The sequence below is a fragment of the Glycine soja genome, chromosome 20 (assembly GCF_004193775.1).
Source record: "Glycine soja cultivar W05 chromosome 20, ASM419377v2, whole genome shotgun sequence".
Taxonomy (NCBI): domain Eukaryota; kingdom Viridiplantae; phylum Streptophyta; class Magnoliopsida; order Fabales; family Fabaceae; genus Glycine; species Glycine soja.
The window spans coordinates 38,047,493-38,067,655 of NC_041021.1; the positions used below are offsets into that span (position 1 = coordinate 38,047,493).

The 20,163-nt window shown below is 34.4% G+C and overlaps 4 protein-coding genes across 4 annotated transcripts; 1 reads left to right on the forward strand and 3 right to left on the reverse strand.

Annotated features, from left to right (window-relative positions):
• Window positions 1-378: 378 nt before the first annotated feature.
• LOC114402090 (B3 domain-containing protein At1g49475-like) lies at window positions 379-1,624 on the reverse strand. Its single transcript, XM_028364624.1, has 3 exons — window positions 1,213-1,624; window positions 571-659; window positions 379-456 (listed from the first exon to the last, which is right to left on the reverse strand). The coding sequence occupies exons 1-3, from the start codon at window positions 1,622-1,624 to the stop codon at window positions 379-381; spliced, it is 579 nt and encodes a 192-aa protein (XP_028220425.1).
• Window positions 1,625-2,111: 487 nt separating this feature from the next.
• On the reverse strand, window positions 2,112-5,524 carry LOC114401635 (B3 domain-containing transcription factor VRN1-like). The gene is made up of 4 exons (XM_028364201.1): window positions 4,678-5,524; window positions 3,032-3,536; window positions 2,635-2,774; window positions 2,112-2,485 (listed from the first exon to the last, which is right to left on the reverse strand). The coding sequence occupies exons 2-4, from the start codon at window positions 3,279-3,281 to the stop codon at window positions 2,243-2,245; spliced, it is 633 nt and encodes a 210-aa protein (XP_028220002.1). The 5' UTR covers window positions 3,282-3,536; window positions 4,678-5,524; the 3' UTR covers window positions 2,112-2,242.
• A 7,433-nt stretch (window positions 5,525-12,957) lies between these two features.
• Window positions 12,958-14,695, reverse strand: LOC114402091 (B3 domain-containing protein REM16-like). The gene is made up of 5 exons (XM_028364626.1): window positions 14,543-14,695; window positions 14,189-14,297; window positions 13,943-14,101; window positions 13,274-13,413; window positions 12,958-13,182 (listed from the first exon to the last, which is right to left on the reverse strand). The coding sequence occupies exons 1-5, from the start codon at window positions 14,693-14,695 to the stop codon at window positions 12,958-12,960; spliced, it is 786 nt and encodes a 261-aa protein (XP_028220427.1).
• Window positions 14,696-17,790: 3,095 nt separating this feature from the next.
• LOC114401299 (NADH dehydrogenase [ubiquinone] 1 beta subcomplex subunit 7) lies at window positions 17,791-19,521 on the forward strand. Its single transcript, XM_028363787.1, has 2 exons — window positions 17,791-18,180; window positions 19,316-19,521. The coding sequence occupies exon 1, from the start codon at window positions 17,872-17,874 to the stop codon at window positions 18,166-18,168; it is 297 nt and encodes a 98-aa protein (XP_028219588.1). The 5' UTR covers window positions 17,791-17,871; the 3' UTR covers window positions 18,169-18,180; window positions 19,316-19,521.
• Window positions 19,522-20,163: the final 642 nt, after the last annotated feature.

Genomic DNA, 20,163 nt, shown 5'->3' on the forward strand with positions numbered 1-20,163 from the left:
AATTTCTTAAATCGGTAACAATAAAGGTATCAATTGATGATATAAAATGTAAGTTTTAATAGCAAATAAATAAACAATATATTATCTTAAATGATGGAGACATGGATTACATCATTCTTTCTTTGACTACAACATCCAGAATTCCAGATTAAGGTGACTTTCCCCATTCTAATGGAAAGTGATACTTGTTCAAAATTCTCCAAGAAGAAAATGCTCCAACTAGCGTATGGATTAAGTTTGATTTTTGAAAACATGGAACTTTAAAAACTGCGTCTTTTGTGCTAATCAGTTCAAAGATACAAACGTTTCTTATTTGCAATACATTCTCCCTTGCAAACAAGCACCAACCGCAAGAGATCGTGCGACAATTGGGCAACTTCACACTCCATGATTCTCCCCAACTTGCAGCATCACAATCTTCGTGTTCCCAATATAGCTTTTCAAATCTGGTACATACTGCATAATACTATAATAATTTAGAAACAGAACCAGGGAGTAGGACTTCATATGAATATGTAAATATATATGTTCCATCTTATATTGCTCCAGATTAAAAGTTTTTATGGAAACCGTGAAAAATGGATTGAATGAGACGAATTTTCTTGCTAATTTCTGAGCTCTAGCTTCCTTTGGCCAATTCATTGATAAACTTCCTTCACCTGTGATGTCAATGAAAAAGAGAAAAGTCTCACCCTTTCTCTCCTTTTTTTTCCCTTTTTCTCTCAAGTGGTATACAACTTTAAGATCGTTCAAGAAAAAAAAGAAAAAAGAAAACCTTAGCCACCTAATCAAATTTTAAATTCTATGTTTTGACTGTTTCAGCAATAGCTTTTTACTTCTTTGGCCGAATGTTTCCATCCAATGAATTATGTTTCACTTTAAAAAAATAGCTTTTAACATAACACGTACAAACTAATAATTTTGATTACACATAATAATATTCAAAATATTAAAAAGCTATCTCTCGATGTTTATTTCATATTGTTATCAACATTTAAAAAAAAAAAATCATCTGTATAAAATATGCATCAGTAGTTTTGTGCTTAAGCAAAGAATACAGAGGGGGAACGGACACGTTATTGGTGGCGTCGTGATTCGTGAATGTAAAGTTAAAATAGAAGATCTGACCAAGCAATATCAATTAAAAGAAACAGACAATGAAATCCATACCTCTCATTTTCTTTTCTTATTAGATCGCGTAAAAAATAATACCTTTGATTTGTGTAGCATTCTGGTGATGCCATTCATCCAAAACTTGGAACTGATTCATCAGCAATATTCTGGTCAGGCCCTTCATCCAAAACCTTAACTTGTTGACAAGGTTGTCATTTTCTTCAGCATTCTTGTCAGGCCCTTCCTCCAAAACTTGAACTGATTCATCATCACTCTGGACAAGGTTGTCATTTTCTTCACGAGTATGAGAAGAAGGGTAGTGAATTTCTAGTGTAGTATGGTCAAGTATGAGTACATGAATCTGAGAAGTCCCTTCATAGTTGAAGAAAACCAAATGGCCGTGATCCAGGAAATAATTTTCAACAAATTCCTTCCAACCCTTTTCAAACCAAACCTCACCATTCTGTTTGGTCCATTGTACTTCCCATTCAGTGCCATCTGGAGGCTTCATAAACACTGGATTTGACAAGCGATCTCCATGTCTTTTAGTAAACTTGTTGGGGATTTGCTGTGAAGAATTATCCCTTGCTCAATTTTTTCAATTAATTCTGTTGTAATTTTAATACTGTTACTTTCTCCGTCAGCTTCTACTGAATTTGATCACCACAATACTCCATTGTCTACATATAATTAGAGACTTTGAGTCTCTGTAATATTCGTTCCTATTATCCCGTCCCAATCCAACAAGCATGTTTATTTTCCGTTACATTTTAAATAAATCTATTATTTCATCTAAATTTCAGAAGTAATTATACTTCTTTATATTTTTACATTTGCCAATAGAAATTCTTAATCTGAGAAAATATACCAAGATTGATATTTCTAAGGAAAAGTGATCGTTAATTAATGTTTAAGAGAAAATATAATTAACCGTTATGTCAATCAATGTTTTTTCTGCACCAAAAAAAAAAAAAACTAGTTAAACTATTCCATTGAACATAAATATTTCATTCAAATTTCTCAAAATTAATCATAGACAAGTGCCACTTTAATTCACCATTACATGGAATAAATTAAAAACAGAGAATATGCAATAGCTTCAAGGGCATATATAAGTTACTAACTAGATCTATCTAGCTTTTGTAATATGAACTTCAAGAGTTGGACCATCGGGGTCAATCAACTCAAAGATACAAATGTCACCAGCTTGCAATTTACTCTCTTTTGCAAACAAAGACCAACCAGAAGTGAACCGGTCATATTGCATATCACCACCACCATTTGTCAACTTCACAGGCCACATCCGATTCTCAATCTGCAACATCACATTCTGTTTTTTCCTCTCCATATCCAAGAACTTGGGAACAACTTTCTGCATAAAACAACATCAACCGTGGGGAAAAAACAAATTAAAACGGAACCTATATACTCCAGATCAGATATTGCAGCTGCATAAACATATAACTTTTAATTAACTCAATGTTTCACAATGACTTTAATTAATTCAATGTTAAACCATACCCATGCACCTTCTTCCAACTGAGGCCGGGTTATGACGACTGTGAAAAAAACATTGTTTGAGACAAAATTCCTTGCTACTTTCTTAGCTCTGAGTAGCTTGGGTGTATTCAAAGATGAAGTTCTTTCAATAGCCTTCTCACCTGTGAAATGCAAATTACAATATTAAGTGGCAATCTAATTGTAGAGAGGCCTTGTACGGATATGGAATCTTAAAACAAGTTTACTAGTGTCAACTATTTTTAATTTCCTTCCTTTATGGTAAAAACAATACTAACAATTGAATTTGGACCATCTTGACAATGTTAACGTGCTATGCTATCATATTAATCGATGTTCATGAATGCTTGGAAAATTCCTTGGGCAATGAATATTTATCTTCGATAAATTAATTTCATACCTCTTGGCTGGTGCTTCACAGATTTTCGAAACTTGGCCCCTTCATCACTATGAACAACGGCATCTGCATCCAACTTTTGCAGATTGAAGTTTCTTTCCACATTCCGATGACTGCCACTTGGCATTTTATTACGAGGTTCAGAAGAGACCAATGGTGACCTTGGTCTAACTCTAACCTTGGTCTGATGATGATCAGAACGAACACCCTTATCTGCATGCAACTTTTCCACATTTGGATCAACAGTGCCCATTTCATCATCAATTTCTATGGCACTACGATCAAGTATGAGTACATCAATAAGGGATGTTCCATTGTACTTAAACAAGACAAAATGTCCGTGTTCCAGGGAATAATATTCAACAAACTCTTTCCAACCCTTTTGAAACCAAACCTCACCATTCTCTTTTGTCCAATGCACTTCCCATTCCTTGGAATCCGGAGGTCTGAGAAACACTGGATTTGACAAACCACCTCCATATCTCCTTGTAAACTTATTCGGTATTTTCTGCAAAGAAACCCCCCGTTAGTTTACGTACGCTAAACAAATGTTCATAATTCCTACCAAAAACATAGCAGTAATTAATACTAATAACTTTTTTTTTTCCTGTTCTTATAAAAAATCTAGTACAGGTTATCTACATGCATGTAATTTATTCGAAAGCAAGGAGGAAAACAATAATAAATATCTGATTAAGATACATATATATGTTACTATGGTTTGAAGGCTAAGTAAAAAAATATAACAATACTTACCATCCATTCAACATTAGATTCAAGAATAGTCTTGAAGAAATGGATGGGCAGGGATGCTTTGCGCTGAACAAGAGGAGGAGTAGCCATGAACGGAATCTGATGTTCCTACTAATTTAAATATTGTACTACTCCTCAACTTCATATAGTATGTGATTCAAAGTCATGAGACTACATGCACTTATTAGTGCGTAATTTATAGTACTATAATTAATTAATTACGTTTCAAGACTCCTCGTGTCTGACGAAGGATTCAAATTACGATTAACTCAGCCAGTCGCGTTCTTTGCTGGACTTGTAACTTGAACTCATCATTCATTACCAAACACTCGTATTAATCTCCTCATTTGTGATTTGTGTGTATAAAGTTAATGTACCAACACATAGAAAAGATTAAAATTTAGGATTTTGTTCCTCAATTATACTTCCTCGGTTAATAATTATAAGAAATTTCCAACTAATTCAAGTATTTTAAGAAAAATAATTAATTTAGTTAAATATAAGTAAATCTTCAATCAATTGCACTATCAAAACAATGACTTAAAACTCCGTATATATTACATTGCAGAGTCTAAGGTGAAGCAGTAAAATAGAGGTATACCAGTGAAGCATTAGATTTACTGTTTTTTCTTCTTTTGTCTGCACATCAGATTAACTGTTAGATATAGGAGTACTAACCCAATCACAGTGTTGTTACCAGTTACTGTATTCTACATTATCTCGGCTGTATTTGTTTACCAGTTGCAACCACTATAGATATATTTGCTAGCTTATTGTACTAGCAATATTTTATAGTTGCTGCTCCTAATCTATAGCTATCTGTTAGTGTAGTTTGTTATTCATGTGTGTATAAATATGCATGCCTCGTGCATCATTGATTGAATAAGAAAAAATACCTATTTGTTATCTCTTTATGGTATCAGACTAGCCTACAGCCTAACAGTGTCACTAATCCTTCTATGGCTTCCGCATCTGCTACCTCTAACCCCTCTGCTCCGTCTGCATTGAAATCCTACATGGCACAAACAAATCAATTCTCTTCTCATTGCCCGTGATCTTGTTGGCTTTGTGACAGGTGAAACCCCTTGTCCCCCTCAAACCATTGGCGTTGGTGCTTCTGCATCACCCAATCCTCATTTTTCCTTATGGATCCGCCAAGACAAACTCCTTTATCTTGCTCTTTTTGGCTCTTGTGATCCTGAAGCACGCTCTGTTATGTCTCCTACTGACACTTCCTGTGATGCTTGGCTTGCCCTTCAACGTGCCTTCTCCAATAGATCTCGGTCTAGAGCCATGTCCCTGAAGGAACGTCTCAGCTCCATCTCTAAGGGCACGTCTTCTATTTCCTGTTTTATGCAGTCCATTCGGTTCATTGCTGATGAATTGGCCCTCATTGGACACCCTCTTGATGACCTTGACTTGGTTATTCATACTTTAAATGGTCTAAGACCATCCTATCGGGAAATTGTTGCCTCTGTTCGCACTTGCAACTCCCCTATTCTCTTTAATGAGTTGCATGATAAGCTAGTGGACTTCGAAATGTACTTACAACGTGAAAAAAGTCACGCCACTCGCATGCCTGTGACAGCAAATAATGCTCAATGTCGTCACAATGGTACTGGACAGGGACGCCACTCTATTCCTCATCCCTCTGATCCAGCTGCTTCCAACAACAAGAAATCCTCTGTAGTCACTGCAGCTCTTGTATGTCAATATTGTGACAAGCCAGGTCACTCCGCTAAACGTTGTTACAAAATTCAATGGTAATAACATACCTATCACACATATTGGTTCCACCACTATCCTTACTTCTCACTTGAAACTATCAAACACTTTATGTGTTCCCACTGTTACGCAAAATTTAATATCCGTCTATCAACTGTGTCGTACTAATAAAGTCTCCATTGAATTCTTTCCTTGGCATTTTGAGGTGAAGGATATACGCACGGGGGAGATACTTCTGCAAGGACTGAATGAAGATAATGTGTGCAGATTCTCTCCAAAACTGCTCACCCCTCAAACCTCCCTTGCTATGACAACCACGCTATTCAACTTTGGCATCACCATCTTGGCCATCCAACTACTCAAGCTGTGACACCCTCTACCCCACACATATATGTATTAATAATAAAATCAAAATTAATTAGGTAAAAATACCAAATGGGGTTCTTTTTACAAATTATTTACCTAAATGGATCTGTTTTGAAATTATTTATTCTGTGGATCTGTTTTTTTATTATACAGCGCCTCCCCGAAGGGCGCGTTCCTCGTAAAGCTGACACGTGACAGACTTGGGACGCGCCCTGCGCCCTGCGTAGGACCCAGGCGCGACGGGTCGTGTTGGGGACCCAGGCGCGACCCAGTTGGGTCACATTTCATTTAATATTTTTTATATTTTATATATTGTTTTCATTTAATATATTTTTATATTATTTTATTTATTTTTTATATTTTATTTAATAATTTCTATATTAAATAAATTCTTAACATTATATATGATTTTAAAGTCATAAATAATTTTTATATTGTTTTTATTTACTATATTTTTTATATTTTATATAATATTTATATATTAAATAAATTATTAATATTAGAAAAAAATAAATAAAATATAAAATATAAAAAAGTAAAAAATGTTAAATAAAATAATATACAAAGATATAAAAAATATTTAATAAAATAATAAAAAAATATTATTTTAAATAAAATTATTTATGACTTTAAACTCTAAAGTTGAATTTTAAAAAAATATAAATTTTTTACGATTTTAGTAAAAAAAATATCATTAAATGATTTATTACTTTAAATGCAGATAAAAATATCTTACACATATTCTTTCTGGTCATTTATTTATAATTTACCCCATTTATTAATTTAGAAGAAAAAAAATATCCTAAAAGATTGTTTGGCCGTCCTTGTCGGGAGTAGCAAAAATTACAATAGCTTGAACCAGTTGTCAAATAGGTGCCGTGTCTCAACCCAAATTTCCCTCAACTATAATCTCAGTCCTACTAGCTTGAATGTTTTTATAATATTTTTTATATTATTTTATTTAATATTTTTTACTTTTTTATACTTTATATTTTATTTAATATTTTCTTTATTTTTTTCTAATATTAAGGATTTATTTAATATATAAATATTAAATAAAATATAAAAATATAGTAAATAAATACAATATAAAAAATTATTTATGACTTTAAAATCATATTAATGTTAAGAATTTATTTAATATAAAAACTATTAAATAAAATATAAAAAATAAATAAAATAATATAAAAATATATTAAATAAAAATAATATATAAAATACAAAAAATATTAAATAAAGTGTGACCTAATCGGGTCGCGCCTGGGTCCCCAACACGACCCGTCGCGCCTACGGGGAACACGCCTTTCGGGGAGGCGCTTTGTAATAAAAAAAACAGACCCACGGGATAAATAATTTCAAAACAGATCCATTTAGGTAAATAATTTGTAAAAAGAACCCCATTTGGTATTTTTGCCAATTAATTAAAAGTTTTTAAAACACATTTAAATAAAAGCATTTCAAAAGGGTAAAAGACTCACATTCACTTCATTATTACTAAATAAAACTTATCAGAAACATTTTTGGCTCAAAACATCATGTAATTAAACAAAACTCATATCTCAATGTCACATCCTATCAGAGCATTGTGTCTCGACGTCTTTCAGCACAAGATTCCTTAAAGCAATTCACCTAGTCATCTACTTCCATGAACATAAAGTTCGAGATCATCACAGGATCCAAACACAAACAACACATGGGGAGTGAGCTATCACATACCTAACTAGAGCTGATCCGGAGGGTCTTGACCTAGTATGAAGATGGTCACATGACGTGGCCTTGGTCAAGGAGTTTTATTCGAATTTGTACGACCCAGAAGACAAATCTCCCTGCCAGGTTCGAGTCCGAGGGAAGCTGATCAAGTTTGATGGGGAGACGTTGAATGTTTTCCTGGAGACACCACCTATCATCCATCCAGGAGAGCAGTACACAACCTATTCTTTGTTTTATAGGTCACGTCCAGATCCTCAGGAGTTTGCAGCCAGATTATGCATCCCAGGGTGCGGGTTTGTTCTGAATGCTGAAGGAGCATCTTGGAAGCTCCTGAGGAAGGATCTCACGACATTAGCACAGACCTGGAGCGTCCTCTCATATTCTAACCTTGCCCCCACATCTCACACATCAGATTTAAATATGGATAGGGCAAGGTTAGTTTATGCTTTGGTTATGAAGATGGACATGGATGTGGGCTCCTTCATTTCTAGACTGATTTCTCAAATGGCCCAGTCCAACTCCTTGAGGCTCGGATTTCCAGCTCTTATCACAATATTGTGCATAGCCCAAGGAGTCATTTCAGATTCTCTAACCTTTGAGTCACTCAGCCCAACCATTAATTTGGCCTACATAAGGAAGAACTGTTGGAACCTGGATGACCCTTCGGTCACATTCCCAGGGACCGACAAGGCCAGGGCTAGAGGATCTAAGGGCCCATCTTCATCCGCTCCCCCTGCTTCTACTGCACTAACTCCCTTACCACCATGAGTACCAGCTACTCTTGGCACCTCCACTCAGAGTTCAGACATTGTAGTGTCGATGCTACAAAGCCTTCACCATGGTTTATACCTGGTGATCCAGAGTATCCATGCTTTGGCTCAGCATCGGCCCATTATGAGCATGGAGGAGTTTTAATCTCAGGTGGCCTGGCCAGGAGTTCAGCCTTCTTCTTTTGGAGGAGGTGAGGCCTCCACAGCCCAGGAACCTCAGCCGGAGCCAGAGGCCGCTACTCAGGAGGTTGATCCAGAGGATATTCCAGAGGCCACCCTAGTTGCTTAGGAGGACATTGTAGAGGTTACTCCAGAGACTACTCTGCAGGCATCACCAATGACTACACCTGTGCTGGAGCTCTCTAAAGAGGAGGACAATGCTACATATATGAATTATGCAGCAGATTTGGCAGAAGCACAAAGTACCTAGGACCCATGGCAGGCTTCAAAGCAGGATACACTTCAGCCGGCCCAGGATACCCTTTCTTCTCCACATGGTGACCCCTCTGCAACACCACAGGACCCATGAGAGGATTTGGATTTTATTTTCCTGTCTTTGAAACACTTTATTATTATTTTCTGCGTTTAGTACATTTTATGTTTTGATTTATATTTTTGTTTCAGTTTTTCGTTGTTAACTTAATTTGCATGTTTTAAAGCTTGTCGAACAATTTACATTTTCATATTTATGCAGTGGTTGTTTGATTCAAAAATTCCATGTTTGTTGAATGGTTTGAAATGATCGATTGCATGATTTAAATGAAGTGTAATGCGTAGATCATATGCTTCAAATAAGCATGCAGTGATTAGAAGAGAAAGAACATGGATTATGATCATGATTGAAAATGTTAGTTAGTTTGACAAATTGAGCGTGTGATCTTTAATTTTGAGAGAATGACTAGCATTGAGTAATGATTTTTGCATGAATATCTGATTATGGAATGAATGCATGAGTATGAAAATGATGAAGGCCATGATTGATTGAAACAACCACTTAGCCAAAAAGCTTACCTTGTGAATGAATGATATATCCCTTACACCCATGTTGAGCTGAAAATCTGATTGCTTGACTTGAACCTTGAGCTTGTGAAATTATATCTCCATCTACCTTGTCTTAGGTTGTAGGAGAGCATTATGGTTCAAAGCAAATTTGTCCCAAATTTGGGGGAGTTTATTGGGTGACAACAATTATGGTAAGAAGATGACAACGCACACAATAAAATCAATAAGCAGCAAGTAAAAGGCTACTAAATTAAAAAAAAGGAAATCTCAAAAATAAAAGCTGAGTGTGTGTTCTTATCTAAAAAAAGTAAAACTAAGTGCTGAAAGACAAGTAATTGAAGCCGGAAATCAAAATGAAAAGAGTTTATCTAAGGATCAATGCTCTCCTAGAACTTAAGCTTTTGCATCCTAGAAAAACCATGATTTGATTGCAGCCCGGCCTCAATACAAGCCTAGAAAAGTCCTTCGGATTCAGTTTGTGTGTTTATGAATGTATGGCATGAGATGAATTGCAAAGATTGAGACTTGTGTTGGTTGTTGATTAAGAAATAGCCTTAAACACTTGTGCTTGAGTGAAACAGTGACTGTGAGGCATTGGTTGATGACCCTTCCTGGATATTTGTCTTGCTTACTAGCTTATTTCAATTGTGTTGTTTAATAATCATGTTCATATCTTTGAAGAGCTGCATGTCTTGTGAAAAGCTGTTGATTGAAACATTGTATGCCACTCATGTCATGTGATTGAATTCTTTGGAACAAACACCTTTGTGAATAACCACTGTGATTTTATCACTTGAGGACAAGTGAACTGTTCTTTCTTTGCTTGAGGAGAATCAAAACTGTAAATTTGGGGGAGTTTGTTAGTCATCATCTACGACTAACTTTTGTATATAAAAGTTTTATAAAATGTATATATTTTCCCCAAATTATGGTTCTTTTTGTAGGATCGTAAATATTTTCTTGTTTAGTTTAAACTGTGCTCAGTAGATACTCTACACATGGAATTAATGTAAATTTAACTTCAATTTCAGGTAAAAAGGAGAAAAATTGGAAGGTGCAGTAGCTAGTGTCTCGCTAAGTCTGGCCCATGCGCTTAGTAAGTATCATCCGCTAAGCGAGGCATCAGCCTGCTTAGCGAGTAAGAGGAATTTTGAAGGGAATCTCCCATGCAAGCATGCGCTCAGCGCGTTATCAGCTCGCCTAGCGAGTCATTAGTCTCTTCTAGCACTTAGCGTGCCTGGCTCGCTAAGCCAAAGTTCACTTACTTGCACTAAGCGCGAAAATGACGTTAAGCGTGCCTTCAAGGACAGAAAGCCCTTTTTAAAGCTTGAAGTGGAAAATCAGAAGAAATGAGAATGTAGAGCGTAGAGAGTGCGAAGAACAAAAATAGAGGCACAAAACAGAGCAAGGAAGAAAAACCTTATCTTTTAAGAGGATCTTAGGTTTAGGAGTAATTTCCAGATTTTTAGAGGTGGACGAGACATCCCCACCACTGTGTAATCTGTTATTTTCTCTGATAATCCACTTCTTGCTTGTGAAAGATGTTGCCTTGTGATGGAAGACTAAACCCCTTTGTTATTGAGAACTTGATGTAAATTCTTATCCTATCTATTTAAAGTTGTTTTGTGTGTTCAATGTTTCTATTTGTGCTTAATTTCTGCATACTTATGGCTTGATCACCCATTTATATGTAAAGTTAGGAGCTTTAGCATTGGAAAATGTATTGCATCCTTAGAACTGGATAGAACGGGCTAGGTTATCGTATGTCTAGACATGGAGTGCAGTAATTTAGTTTTATTATGTTGTAATCGTAATGCAATCCGTCTAGGTTAAGTTCGACGAGACATTCGAAAGTGAGGTTTAAATAGGATTAGTCCATTCACACGAGGAATCGTGGTTTGGAGCTTTTGCCCTCAGCATAGAACACATGAACATCTTTGAATAGAGAAAAATCCTTAATTACATCAAGTAACTCAGTAGGAGGACCCAACGTTTTTAATTATTTGTTTTAACACCCACTTGCTCATATTTTCTGTAATTAGCAATTAGAATAGAAAACACCAGAGTTTATTCATGGTTATTGTTTCTTTATACAAATACATGCTTATTGAATGACACTTCACTAAATGAAACAAGTTCCCTGAGTTTGATACTCGGTTTCTTACCATTTTATTATTACTTGCACGACTCGGTACACTTGCCGATAAGATTTCGCATTCACAATAACAAGTGGAGCCGACAGAACAACCTACTCCTTGCCAAATGTCTTACTCTTACTGCCTTTTGTGATGCTGACTAGGGTGGCAACACATTAGATAGGAAATCCATTCATGCTTACATAGTTTATCTTGGCCCAAATGCCATTTCATGGTCTTGCAAGAAATAGTCAACGGTTGCCCGCTCATCGATAGAAGCTGAATATCGTACCATAGGCTCCACCACCACTAAACTTCTTTGGTTACAACAAGTCCTTCACGAACTTGGGATCAACATTTCGCAACCACCAACCATCTTCTCTGACAATATTGGTGCAACTTATTTATGTGCCAACCCCGTCTTTCATTCCTGGATGAAACATCTTGCCATTGATTATCATTTTGTGCGTGACCTTACCACCAAGAATCAGCTCAAAGTCTCTCACGTTCCATCGTCATCAACTTGCGTACCTGCTTACCAAGCCTCTCACTGCCTCAAGACACAAGTTCCTCACTTCCAAGATTGGCGTCGTGGAATCCTCCTCCATCTTGCAGGGGCGTATAGGAGTACTAACCCAATCATAGTGTTGTTATCAATTACTATATTATGCATTATCTCAACTGTATTTGTTTACCAGTTGCAACCACATATATATTTGCTAACTTATTGATTGTGTTTATCTGTTATGCATGCCCCGTGCATCATTGATTGAATAAGAAAAAGTACCTATTTGTTATCTCTTTATTAGATACCTTACTAAATGGATGAGAATGAAGGCAGGATACCTCTAACTATTTGGCATTTAACTAATTGTCTATTATTACATTATAGGCTTGTCTATTTGAGGAATTCTGTCATTCTGAGACCAAAGAATAACATTTACTGCACTACATGAGTAGAGTAGATGTTGAAATGCATGTGTTTGCTGTAATTGTCGTTCATGTACTCTGTTGCTTCATGGTAATATGATACATTCCTTATTAATAACAACAATCAATTTGAAGACGAATTATAAAGTTTGATTTAATTACATCAAGAAGTTTAAATAGCTCAAGGTGATATGGAGTTCCATCCCAAATTTAGTAAAGGCAATCTCATTGACCATAAATTCTTAAAATATTCCAAAATTAACAATAATCATCATAGGTCACTTAATGAAAGGTCATATTTTAACAAAAGAGCAAGTTAACTCTATTGACTAGTTTGTTTTAGTTACATAATTGGTTTATTCACTTAACTGTAATGGTTTAACTGTGTCAGCAACACCATGTAATTTCATCTAACTGTCTAACCGAATCAACTAATTATGCTAACTATAAAAAACTAGCTATGAACTATTAGAGTTAACTTGTTCCATTATTATATTTCTTCAAATGTCTCAACAAACAACAGCTCCAAGCTTAGAAACTAACAGTGTCTTTTGAAGACGTGAACTTTAAAAACCGAATCCTCCCTGTTAATCAGTTCAAATACACAAACGTCTCCTGGTTGCAATTCACTTTCACTTGCAAACGAGGTCCAACCAGCAGAGAGCCTATTATTGAGCAACTTAACATTCCATGATCTTTCCCCAAGCTGCAGCTTCAGATACTTCTCCTTGTTCTCAATAATACCTTTCAAATCTGGTAAAGGCTGCATAATATTATAGTTTTAGTAGAGTTAGAACTTACAACAGAACTGAGGAATAAATGAATGTATGTATATGTTTCATGTTTAATCCTACCAGCCGGCCATCTGCTACATGAACAGGCTTTATGAAAACCGTGAAGAAAGGATTGTATGAGATGAAATTTCTTGCTACTTCCTTTGCTCTACTTTGCGTTGGCATATTCAATGATGAAGTTCTTTCAATAGGCTCTTCTCCTGTGGAATGCAAAAGAAAGACTTGTGGAGAAGTTTAAAATTTTGGAATTCCATGCTTAAGTGAATAAAAACACTTGCTTTTATTAGATATCACAAACACAAAATTTTGATCCAACATGATACTAACAATGTAAAAATGAATGCTACTAATTGATGTTTATTGCCATCATTAAATATGACTGATACTCTTTGTTATATAACAAGATACTTAGGAGATATAAGGTCCGTCTAGTGTGAAGAGAGAAGGGAAGGGGAGACAGGTCATGGATTCAAATTTCTCTGTTAACAAAAATTAACAATTAACATTTGTCGATAAAAGAAAACATTGATAACATGAGATTAAGGTATGATTTCTTAAATTATTTGATTATGGATCCTCTTTTTGTATACATACATAGGATATACTGAAGGGAGTAGACATTTCCTTTTTGGGGATCATAAATCATCCACAAGTCTCGAATGAAAAGTTTAATAGAAGATCTCATCGAGCAATATCAACAAAAGGATGAAATAAACAATGAATCCTTACCTCTCATTTTTTCAGCTTTCTGATCTGGCCATTCACCAAAAATCGTATTGGGTGCCTCATGAGTATGATCGAGGGTTTCATTTTCATCACAAGTGTCACAAAGATAGTCTATCTCTAGTGCACTTTGGTCAAGTATGAGTACATCAATCTGAGAAGTTCCTTCATATTTGAAGAAAATCAAATGTCCGTGATCTAGGGAGTAATGTTCAACAAATTCTTTCCAACCTTTTTCGAACCAAACCTCACCGTTCTGTTTTGTCCAATTCACTTTCCATTGAGTGCCATCCAAAGGCTTGATAAACACTGGATTTGGCAAGCCTCCTCCATATTTGCTTGTAAATTTGTTAGGTATTTTCTACAAATTAAGAACCTGTTGGTTAGCGTGTAATAATGCTCATATGCAACACTTACTTTCCGTAATCAAATCTCTATTGCTTATTATTATTATTATTATTATTATATATATATATATATATATATATATATATATATATATATATATGTATGTATATGTATATGTGTGTGTGTGTGTGAGAAAAAGGTACATATGCTACAATGTAAAGTTTTTTTGGTGCTAGAAGCCTAAGTAGGAATGCTTACAAGCCTTTCAAGATTAGTTTTAAGAATAATCTTGAAGAAAAGGATTGGCAGGGTAGCATCCCTCCCTGGACGATGAGCAGCCATGCATGCAGTTTGAAGTGAAGATGGTGTCACTCTTGTACTTAGAGTATTCAAGCTAACAATTGCATCCATCATACACAACCAAGTAAATTATGGTCATAGCAATTAGCAAGTGAAGCTATTATTTTCGTGATCTAAATAAGCAACGTGCCACCTACTGAATTGTCTTAGAACAAATTTTTGCGGGGAAAGCTTATACAGTTAAACTTAACACTTTTTTATTAGGTCTGTATCACCCAAAATGATACTAATATAAAATGTACAATATTAATTAGTAATACGTCTCAGTTAAGGAACTAAAGGAGAAAATTATTTAATGTGAAAATCATAAAAAAACACAAAAAAAGATTATAGGTAATATAATTTTTTGTTTTTTAATAAAAATATTTTTACTTTAAATTTTTTAATTAATACTGTCAAGAACATTGATTAACATTTTTAATATAATAAATAAATTATTTTGATGAATTATTGAAAGACGGATTCATTTAAGTACATAGTTTGAGCTACTCTTCCTCGAGTCTTGCTGCACATTTAAGTCTATGGTTTTTATTCTTTCACCTTGTAAATTGAAATGATCATTCATTGGTCAATTTTCCCGGTTAGTTCCCTTAAAATATGAGTCTCTAGGATTGTTTGAAGATAGAGCACTGGGAGTACTAAAATTCTTCAATAACATTTATTTAAAGCAAAAGGTTAGGTATATAGAAATTATAAAAGCTATTATTTCCTCCATCTCTCTTGTTCTGGTAGTTGTACATGTACTACTTCCTTCTTTGGGGGGGATGTCAACATAGTATTTCTTGTTCATCATCGAACCCATTTGGGTTGGGTTTGTTTATTTGGGCCAATATGCTAGGAATACAACTAGAGTGTTGCTAGGTGCATCCAACATTTTAAAAAATGGTAAAATTGTCCTTGCTTGATTTTCCTCTTACGGATCAAGTTGATCCGGAAATCTCTTCCGGATCAAGTTAATCCGTAAGAGGAAAAATAAAAATTTTGTTAATTATATAATATATTTAAAGATATTTATTTTGCTAATCAATCAATCATAATCATAATTCATGCTAATCAATCAATCATGCTAATCAATCATAATTTCCTAAAAGAGGATATATCTATATATAATCATAATTCATTCTAATCAATCAATCATGCTAATCAATCATAATTCCCTAAAAGAGGATATATCTATATATAATCATAATTCATGCTAATCAATCAATCATGTTAGTCAATCATAATTCCCTAAAAGAGGATATATCCGAGAAAACTGAATTTAATTCAATCATAATTAGCATGAATTATGATTATATATAGATATATCCTCTTTTAGATAATTATGATTGATTAGCATGATTGATTGATTAACATGAATTATGATTAGGATTGATTGATTAGCATGGATTATGATTATGATTGATTGATTAACAAAATAAATATCTTTAAATATATTGTATAATTAACAAAATTTTTATTTTTCCTCTTATGAATCAAGTTGATCCGCAAGAGGAAAACCAAGCAAGGACAATTTTGTCATTTTTTTAGAATGTTGGGTGCACCAGCAATAATGCTGGTGCACCTAGCAACACTCATACAATTAATTGAGTTGGGCCAATTATACGTCTGGTAAGAGTGTTGCTAGGTGCACCCAGCATTATTGCTGGTGCACCCAATATTCTAAAAAAATGACAAAATTGTCCTTGCTTGATTTTCCTCTTACGGATCAAGTTGATCTGGAAGAATAAGAGGAAAAATAAAAATTTTGTTAATTATACGAGATAGTTAAATATATTTATTTTGCTAATCAAATCAATCATAATCATAATCCATGCTAATCAATCAATCATAATTCCCTAAAAGAGAATATATCTATATATAATTATAATTCATGCTAATTATGATTGAATTAGATTCAATTTTCTCGGAGATATCCTCTTTTAGGAAATTATGATTGACTAGCATGATTGATTGATTAGCATGAATTATGATTATATATAGATATATCCTCTTTTAGGAAATTATGATTGACTAGCATGATTGATTGATTAGCATGAATTATGATTATATATAGATATATCCTCTTTTAGGGAATTATGATTGATTAGCATGATTGATTGATTAGAATGAATTATGATTATATGTAGATATATCCTCTTTTAGGAAATTATGATTGATTAGCATGCTTGATTGATTAGCATGAATTATGATTATGATTGATTGATTAGCAAAATAAATATCTTTAAATATATTGTATAATTAACAAAATTTTTATTTTTCCTTTTACGGATCAACTTGATCCGAAAACTTGATCTGTAAGAGACTTCCGGATCAACTTAATCCGGAAAAGACTTCCGAATCAACTTACAGATCAACTTGATCCGTAAAAGAAAAATCAAGCAAGGAGAATTTTGTCATTTTATTAGAATGTTGGGTGCACCAGCAATAATGCTGGGTGCACCTAGCAACACTCGTCTAGTTCGGTTCGGCCTCTCTTGTTACAAAAGGAAGAAATCTAAATAATAATTTAAGATGAAATTGAAATGAAAGTGTTTATATGTAAAAAGAATATGATCATTTGAGACAAAATCAGCTAAAATATTTATTTGTAAAGAAAGTAAAGTTAAAGTATCTACCAAAAAAGTAAAGTTTAAGGAGGTTAAATATATTTTATTTTAAAAAAATAGTAAAAGTTGAGTGAAGATGTATATCCAAATAAAAAAATAATAATATTATAAATAATAAATTCTAATCAAATTCATAAACTCAATCCACATAAGTAAATAATAAAATTGCCATTAGCAATTTACAATAATGAAGGATGGAAGTGGAAGTTTTCTTGGGAATTATGAATTGGAAGACTTAATTATCGTATTTAATATGCATTTTAAAAAAGGAATATTTTTAAGAATTTTTTTTAGTCAGTTTTTTCATTAAAAAAATGAAAATCTTATTTTATTTAGATTAATTTTCTTCCATTATAATAAAATCACGATATGATTTTTTATTAAATTATATAATCTAATAAATAATCAATAAAAATACACATATCTTCAATTCTTTAGAAAAATAAATTTTATTGATTTTCAGAAGAAAAAAAAACAAAAAAAAAGTCAAAAACTTCTCCCTGGGCAAATACCCTTGATAAATTAGAGAGTAAGGGCAATGAAAGCATATAACCCTGGGCGCAGAGAAGAGAGAGTTGAATTGGAAGAAAGAGTAGATCGATCAGAGAAAGAGGGGAGATGGAAGTTGAAGGGTCATCGAAGAAGATGATAGCGACTCAGGAGGAGATGGTGGAGGCCAGGGTTCCTCTGGCCTACAGGGACCAGTGCGCCCACTTGCTCATCCCTCTCAACAAGTGCAGGCAGGCCGAGTTCTACCTCCCATGGAAGTGCCAGGACCAGCGTCACTCCTACGAAAAGTGCCAGTACGAGCTCGTCATGGAGAGAATGCTCCAGATGCAAAAGATCCGCGAGCACCAACAAAACCCCAACGCCAAACAACCCCTTATCGCGCTTCCCAAACCCGCCAATGCCTGATTCATATTCACTGTATGCTCCTCTCTTCTTTCTTTTTATTTCTTCAATTATCTCGCTTTGTCACTAATCGGGACTTAGGTTTGCTGGATTCGAGGGTGAGCGATTGATGCTGTTATACCAATTCAATTAGGGTGCTGTTTCTCTATTACTAACTAGAATTACTCTATTTTCTGAGATACATGTCTTTATTTTAGTTAGTTGATTAATAAATCTGCCACTTGTTTCATGGCTGAAAAATAACCCTTCATATTGGTGATGGTTTGGGGTATGTAGTATATCGTTAATCACAATGCTGGCTGCAGGGGAGTAGGATTGTCACCTTGAGCTTTATCTTTGTACATCATATTATTTGTATGGTGAATTCGGTTGCCTTTGCATACAGTAATCAAATTATAATTATTTGGACAGTAAACATCAAGGGTTTGCAAGATAAACAAGAGTTACCCTAATTCACCACTCAAAATGTTCAAATGTTAATTGTAATGGAAACCGCTCACAAATCAGAATATAAACTTAGTTGGTTTTGAGTTTGATGATAGATCTTGAACTCAGTCTACTTTTTCACTCTTCTCTCTCCTTCGTGACTCTTTTGCTGCTTTTCTTTGTGTTCTTATGGGGTTTGCTTAGGTTGTTGACTATTACCTTTGTGACACAATAAGAGGCTGTGTTGTCTCAGCCCTCAGGCTCATGAGGCTTTAGATCAACTTTTAAGTTGTAATTATAAAGGCTGTGAAGCATAGTGAACAATTAAGCAAACTATCTTTACTCCTTTTTAATTAAATATTTTGCCTCAAGATAGTGTTATCATGAATAAGTGAATTTAGCTTACTGTGGAATCTGTAATTCTGTTGGTCACTTGTTTCTCTCCAAGCTGGAGGTGCGGTGATCTTTATATAATGTGCTTCCTGTCAGACCTGGAAATCACAAATGATATATAAGTATAACTGTTCTGCCTTATAAGTAATAACAAAGACTAATAGTAGTTATATGCTTTGAGGGTCTGTCTTTGTAGGTTTCATTTCCTCCTTGATATTGTTTACATGCTGTGTTGATCTTCTTACACCCCGCACCCTCCCCCCAAAATTCTCTATTGAGCTTTTGCACTTTCTAAATGCCTTTTGGTTCATTTACTTTTAACTTTTGACAGGAACCTTTGCTTGGGACAGATGTTATTTCATGTTTTGCTATTGTATGGATCAAAGTGACTTTGGAATGTTTGTCCAAAGACTACTTCAGACTTTTTATATTTTATTTCTGGCTATTTCTGCTGTCATGGACCCATGTTTCTCCTTGGAAGAAATAAAATTCCTTGTTAACGTTTCTTAAAGGGAAAAAATTAACTGATTGATTTCATACACATCTTGCCCATGCCCTTGATCACTTATAATAGCTTAGAAATTTGACTTGTTTAGTTGCCAGATCCATATTAGATTTTAGAACACTTGGCTAGCGATCAAACAATTTAATTAGGCACTTGAATGAGGTTTAAACTAACATTGTCTACTCCAGTTTTGAGATGGTGTCAGAGCCAAGGATTTAACATAATTTTGAAAAGAAAATGATTTTCTGGCAATAGAAAGGTTATATTATACCTATTGGGATAAGTTTTTTGTTTTAGTAGAAAGGTTATATTGTTATAGGAAGGAGTAAAAGGAGTTGTAAGTGGAAAGTTCACAAATCCTGTTGAAGTAATCATACAACTTCATGAAATCAATTTCAATGACGATGTTTAGGAAAAGAAATAAATTCATTCTTAATTGCATTTCTGATCCCATGGTCGAGGTCTGTTACTGCCAATTTGTTGGCCTCTGATCGATGAATTTCACTGTGGTCTATAAATATCTGCAACCACTTCATTCCAGTGCTGTATTAAAAGTGGGAGGGTTTTGGGATGCATGGAGTTTTATGGTTTTTGGATTTTTCATCCTCTTAGACTTGGAGTTTAGCTTTATATACGAGGCTGCTGTCTCGAAAGTTACGTTGAATGTGAGTTTA